At 39.8% G+C, this 7,500-nt stretch overlaps 1 protein-coding gene across 2 annotated transcripts in view; it reads left to right on the plus strand.

The window, feature by feature from the left end:
- The window catches only part of LOC122348447 (phosphofurin acidic cluster sorting protein 1-like), a 50,584-nt gene that overhangs the window by 28,434 nt on the left and 14,650 nt on the right, over positions 1-7,500 (plus strand). For both annotated transcript variants that reach the window (XM_043243890.1, XM_043243891.1), the window contains exons 3-10: positions 2,253-2,342; positions 2,414-2,539; positions 2,608-2,752; positions 2,830-2,918; positions 3,545-3,622; positions 4,683-4,742; positions 5,869-6,029; positions 7,109-7,202. In XM_043243890.1, the coding sequence (XP_043099825.1) occupies positions 2,253-2,342; positions 2,414-2,539; positions 2,608-2,752; positions 2,830-2,918; positions 3,545-3,622; positions 4,683-4,742; positions 5,869-6,029; positions 7,109-7,202 (843 nt within the window). The remainder of the gene's footprint in view (positions 1-2,252; positions 2,343-2,413; positions 2,540-2,607; positions 2,753-2,829; positions 2,919-3,544; positions 3,623-4,682; positions 4,743-5,868; positions 6,030-7,108; positions 7,203-7,500) is intronic.

The following is a 7,500-nucleotide window of genomic DNA, read 5'->3' on the forward strand; positions in this document are numbered from 1 at the left end:
GGTATCGGCCAGGTCTGGCGGCGTGTGACGAGGCACACCTGAAGGGGATTTAGCCTTGTCACCGCCGCCGTTAAATGCCCTGCGCGCCTCTCCTCGGGAGACCGGTCTCTTCCCCCGTGCATGCACGCTGGTGTCCTCGTGGGTCCAGGAAGGGTGCGCGATGGACTTCACCCCGCCGTCCGTGAACACAGAGCTCATCCCACTCTGCCGCCGGAGCAACGAGCGCGACGGAGACGCCGCGGAAGAAGCCGCCGCCCCTCGCGCCCGGACCAGAAAAAGGGGCGTGTGCGACCGCCGGACTCCGCCCCTTACCTGGACCCTTCCCCCCTGGAACACGGCCTCAACCTTCACTTTCCCCGCGGCACGACGAGGACACCAGATCCCCCCTTTTATTTGGACACTTTTCCCATGGACACTTTATTTTGTATTATTATTATTTTGTTAATAATAAAAAGCCTCTCCGAGGCCTGACGCCACGCCCACTGTGTCTGTCGTTGGCTCCTCCCGTCACAGTGGTGGAGAATGCGGGCAAGGCGGAGCTTAGACGGCACAGTTGGGCGACATCTGATGACGTCATCCCCTCTCGCTGGTACCCATGCCGGGACGGAGGAACAACGGAGACTCGCTCCCAGCCACCAGGAAGGGTAAGTGACGCTTGCGTTTACTGTCATTTACCCGGTGGCTGGTTGAGCATTCCGACTAATTCCCGGTTTCTCTGTCCCGGTGCGAGAGGAGTTGCCGGAGAGGAATCCCTGCCCCGCCCACTCCGACTGCTGGAGCCTGGTTGAGGAAGGTAGCACTCCTGCGTGGGCGGCGACCGCCTGACGGGGTTGACGCTTGGGAGGGGAATGTGGCCAGAGTCGGCTGCCCTCCTCTTTATTGTCACCATCACCCCGTCCTTTATTCGCCGCCCTTCACCAGGCTCCCGACGGAGTGGGTGTGTTCGAGAGGAGGGGCGTGGTATCGGCCAGGTCTGGCGGCGTGTGACGAGGCACACCTGAAGGGGATTTAGCCTTGTCACCGCCGCCGTTAAATGCCCTGCGCGCCTCTCCTCGGGAGACCGGTCTCTTCCCCCGTGCATGCACGCTGGTGTCCTCGTGGGTCCAGGAAGGGTGCGCGATGGACTTCACCCGCCCGTCCGTGAACACAGAGCTCATCCCACTCTGCCGCCCGAGCAACGGCGCGACGGAGACGCCGCGGAAGAAGCCGCCGCCCCTCGCGCCCGGACCAGAAAAAGGGGAGCGTGTGCGACCGCCGGACTCCGCCCCTTACCTGGACCCTTCCCCCCTGGAACACGGCCTCAACCTTCACTTTCCCGCGGCGGCACGAGGACACCAGATCCCCTTTTATTTGGACACTTTTCCCATGGACACTTTATTTTGTATTATTATTATTTTGTTAATAATAAAAGCCTCTCCGAGGCCTGACGCCACGCCCACTGTGTCTGTCGTTGGCTCCTCCCGTCACAATATATATATAAAATAACTATAATTTTAGTAAATATTATTGAATACAATTTTTGGTGTTTAGCATTTATCTCAGTTTATTTTAATTTATCTAGCAGTTTTTTTATTAAATAATTTTAATATATACATTTTAATATATGTCATTGTTAATTATTTATTTGAATTAACAATAATAAATATATATATAATAATAATAAAAATAAAATAAATAAATAATAATTAAAAAATAATAATAAAATATATATATATATATATTATAATACATTTTGGTCATTTAAAAACAATTAAAATATTGCCTTTTGCTTAAAAAAGGAAAAAAAACGTTGGTAAATATTGTTAATAATTTTCTTTCTTCTGATATTGTGTTTTTATTTCTCTCATACTGCAAATTGTGAATTGTTGTGAGATGAGTTAAAAAAGATGAGATGTTAAAAAAATCTTTTTTTCTTTTTGCCATTTATTTAGCTATTCGGAAAGAAAGACTTTTTGCGTTAAATTAATAAACTTTGCATTAAATCAATCAAAAGCGGCGGCAGCGCTATAAACGTTTGTGGCGTTATAAAAGATTTCGGTTTTATTGATATGCATTTGAATCATCAGAAATGTTTCTCGAGCAGCAGACTGATTTCTGAAGGAAGTCATGATACTAAAAACTCAGCTTTGAACGTAGAAATAAATGACGTTTTAAAAGACGCTCCACGGCAGCTAGCCGTTTTGAGCCGTAATAATATTTCTCTACTTTCGATGGAATAAACGCATCCCTCTCCCCCTCTGTCCGTCTCTCAGGGCTCGAAGAGGATCCTCCGCTCCAACGAGATCCAGTTGCCGTCGAGCGGCCAGACGGAGACCGACCTGCAGCTCACGTTCTCCCTGCAGGTGAGTGCGGACCTCCTCGGGTCCTCGTCTCCTCGAGCCGCCGCTCAGAAAGCTCTCTGTTGTCCTCGCAGTACCCGCACTTCCTCAAGAGAGACGCCAACAAGCTGCAGATCATGCTGCAGAGGAGGAAGAGGTACAAGAACCGGACCATCCTGGGCTACAAGACGCTGGCGCTCGGCCTCATCAACATGGCGGAGGTGAGGCTCGCTCCGGGCTGGCTCCGGGCTCGCTCCGGCCGCCTCGCTGACCGCTCGCTGTGTTTCAGGTGATGCAGCACCCCAGCGAAGGCGCTCAGGTCCTGGGTCTGCACAGCCAGCTGAAGGAGGTGTCCGTGCCCGTGGCTGAGATCCGGGTGTACTCTCTGTCCAGTCAGCCCATCGATCACGAGGGACCCAAAGCCAAGATGAACGGTGAGCTCAGGCACTCTCTTCTGCCCGGCCGCTGTGAGGGAAGTCGGTTCATGGGGCTTTTTTTGTCTTTGGCTCAGATCGATCCCCGGACATTGATAACTACTCTGAGGAAGAGGAGGAGAGTTACTCGTCTGAGCAGGAGGGCAGCGACGACCCCGTTCATCATGTATGTGACATCACTCCATCACTTCATTTGTGAATTTCATCAAATCATTTCTAATATTACGCTGTTTTACATTTGTGTGTGTGTGTGTATAAATATATATATAACATGACTTTTTAAAAACATATTATTAAAAAACTGTTTAAAAAAGGATAAAAAAATATATATATATATAAACATTTAAAAAAATCATTTTATGTGTATAAATAACATTCATTTTTTAAAACACATTCTTAAATTTTTTTAAAAGTAAAAAAATATATAACCTGACTTTTTTTTTTTTAAACATATTATTAAAAATTGTTTAAAAAGGGAAAAATAAATTATATATATATATATATATATATATATATATATATATATATATATATATATATGTATATATATGTATATATATTTACATACTTTTTTTAACTCAATTAATAAAAAAATGAATTTAAATCATTGAAAAATACATTTCTAATGATAATTCTGCTTCCGTTTGGCTTCTGACTGGTTCTTACTGCGGTTCGAAGGTTTGTAGTGTGTGTGTATATGTGTGTGTGTTTGTGGCATTTAGAGCTGAATGCACACACACACACACACACACACTCACGACAAGTGTTTAATGGCTTATGTGTGCGTTTCAGTATCTAGATGATGAAGAGGACGAGGTGAGGAAGAAGAAGCCCAGACGCAAACTTACTTCAAACGCCTCCATTACCAGAGTAAGACACACACACACACACACACACACACACACACACACACACACACAGACACACACACAGACACACACACACAGACACACACACACACAGACACACAGACAGACACACACACACACACAGACACACACACACACGCAGACACACACACACACACACACACACACAGACACACACACACGCAGACACACAGACACACACACAGACACAGACACACACACACACACACACAGACACACACACACAGACACAGACACACAGACACAGACACAGACACACACACACACACACACACACAGACACACACACACACACACAGACACACACACACACACACACACACACACACACACACACACACACACACACACACACACACACACACACACACACACACACACACACACACACACACACACACACACACACACACACACACACACACACACACACACACACACACACACACACACAGACACACACACACACAGACACACACACACACACACACACACACACACACACACACACACACACACACACACACACACACACACACACACACACACTCACACACACACACTCACACACACACAGACACAGACACACACACAGACACACACACACACACACACACAGACACACACACACACACACACACACAGACACACACACACACACACACACACACACACACACACACACACACACACACACACACACACACAGACACACACACACACACACACACACTGTGTTAATGAATACGAATGACCGCAGCGAGCTCCATTTAACACACCATTACCATTAAAGAGTGCACTTTTCTAGCGTTTTATCTTACTTATAAAAAAAAAAAACCCATCCTACACTTTGACTGAATATTTTTTCTTCCTAACTACATGCTCAGATGAATCCTTCTCCGTGTCCTTTAAGACTGAAAGTAGGATCATTTCTTACTCGACGTCGGCATCAAGCTTCATACGGCCGGGTTTAACCCAGCGTTTCCTCTGAATGGCGCTGGAGCTGCTTCATTGTGTTTTCTGTGTCTCTCTTCCTCCAGCAACCGAACATCAAGCAGAAGTTTGTGGCTCTGCTGAAGAGGTTTAAGGTGTCAGATGAGGTAACGTCTGCTTCCTCACCCCTCACGATCACCCCGAGAACCAGACGAAATACACGTCTCTCAATAACAGCACTTTCCTTTTTTTAGTCGTACTGTTCCTTTAAAACAAAAAAACCCCATTGACTGGAATGCACCGGTTCGCTAAAATGGCATGAAATAGATGTGTTGTGATCGGTAGATTAATGAAACCGTGAAATAAAAATGTTATATGTTCAAATTCAAATTCTGGAATAACTAAAAAACCAAACACAAAAAAATTAAGCTGTATAGAAATCACAATTATTCTGTTCTGTGTATATGTATTTTGCATATTTAAGTACACACACATACGTGTGTGTGTGTGTATATATATATATATATATATATATATATATATATATATATATTAGATATGTGTTTAATATTATATAAATTATGCATATAAATATATAAATATTTTTTTAAATATATACTGTATGTGTGTGCATTACATGATAAATATATGTAGTACACACGCATATATAATTTAAAGAAAATACTTTATTTTGGCAATTTTAAGGCACTAAAAGAATATAAATAAACCTAATAAAAATGGAAAGACCACATAATAAAAAATATAAAACTAAATAATATAAAACTAAATAATTAACTAACACCTCAACATATATATATATATATATATATATATATATATATATATATATATATATATATATATATGTAATTGAAGAAAATGAATAAAATAAAATCACACACATTAAACAAAAATTTACAAACACAAAAAAAAATTTGACAGCACTAAAAGAATATATATATAAATCTCATTAAAATGGTAATAGAAGATCATAAATATCTAAAATTAAATAAAATTAATTTGTTTTTTTTCACTTTTTCATTCTCTTGTCATCTTCAAAAAGATAGGGGGAAAATATTAAATACATTTTTGGATTAAAAATGTTTTATGATTTTTTTTAGAATAAATGAAAATGAATAATTTTTTTTATTTTTTTTTTTGGAAATGTTGCCCGGGTAGCTAACTCAAAAAAACAGCTGAATTACAAAAAGCGAGCAAATATAAAACGATGCAATTAAGTTCATCCTAGCAACACTGCCAGATTTCACGCTGACTGATGGCGGTGTGCTGCAGGTGGGCTTCGGTCTGGAGCACGTGTCTCGTGAGCAGATCCAGGAGGTGGAGGAGGACCTGGACGAGCTCTACGACAGTCTGGAGATGTACAACCCCAGCGACAGCGGGCCGGAGATGGAGGAGACCGACAGCATCCTCAGCACTCCCAAACCCAAGCTCAGGTCGCCCTCTGCTGCTGACCGAACCAAACTGATGAAGAAATATCATTGTAGAAGTATCAAAATGACTAAATATAAAACAAAACATTTCATTAAAGCTAAGTGGAAAAAAAAATTCTAATAATTAATCGCGATCAACTGTGTATATATGTATTATTTATATTTATTATGTATATATAAATGCACGCACATACTGTATATATTTTGAAAATATTTACATGTATATGCACTTATATATTTCTATTCTTATATAGTAAATAGATTCATTTAAAATATTTTATACTGTTAAGTATACTTAATAAATACACACAATACACACACATATATATATAAATTAATGTAAACAAAACCTTTATTTTGGATTTGATTATAATTTGACAGCACTAAAACTACAGAATTACTAAAATTCATAATAGTAATACTAGCATAGTCTTTTTGATGTATTGATTGATGAATATTTATAAAAATGCGTTTTACCTTCAACACGCTATGGTTTATGTATTAAAAGAAATCGAAAGCATTTTTATAAATTAAACGGTATGTTTTTTTGTTGAGTCACGGTGCGTTTTTAGATGAAAGCATTTCTGTTTTGAATTTCACAAATAAAATCTGAAATTTAAACAGAATATTGGTTGAAAAACTTAAACTTCAAAGAAAACGAAAAATTGCTTTAGCTGGAGTAATAAAATAAAATAAACATAAATTAAATTAAAATAAATACAAATTAAATTAAATTAAAATAAATACAAATTAAATTAAAATAAATTTAATTTAATTTAATTTAATACAAATTAAATTAAAATAAATTTAATTAAAATAAATACAAATTAAATTAAATTAAAATGAATACAAATTAAATTAAATTAAATTAAATTAAATTAAATTAAATTTTAAAAAAGCTGAAAATGGATGACTTTGGGGGGAAACCCCTGACAGAAATCACAAAATTACAGAAACTAAATCCTCAGCTTTTGAATGCATGAATATGAGGCATCTATAGGAGCAAGAGCCTGTTTTCTGAATCCTCTGTTCCTGTTTGGAGATGCTCTGAGTACTGAGCTCATCTCTGCGTGTCCTTGCAGGCCGTTCTTCGAGGGAATGTCTCAGTCCAGCTCTCAGACGGAGATCGGCAGCTTGAACAGTAAAGGCAGTCTGAGCAGAGACCCCTTCAGTCCCGTGAGTACACACACACACACACACACACACACACACACACTCTCAGAAGAAAGCGTTCACTCGTCCATGTGTAAGGTCGAACCTTTTAGTGTTTATTTCTGCACATCGTTTGAAGGCACCTTTTTGTCTCTTTTGAATCAGTCAATATATAACATATATTCTGAATAAACATAAAGAATCTGAATGAATTAAAGGATGATTTAAATTATTATTTATGTCACACAATTGCTATTTATATTTTTACGTTTTATTTATATTATTGCTATTATATATATATTTTTTTAATACATTTTAATAT

The sequence above is a fragment of the Puntigrus tetrazona genome, chromosome 7, assembly GCF_018831695.1.
Source record: "Puntigrus tetrazona isolate hp1 chromosome 7, ASM1883169v1, whole genome shotgun sequence".
Taxonomy (NCBI): Eukaryota; Metazoa; Chordata; class Actinopteri; order Cypriniformes; family Cyprinidae; genus Puntigrus; species Puntigrus tetrazona.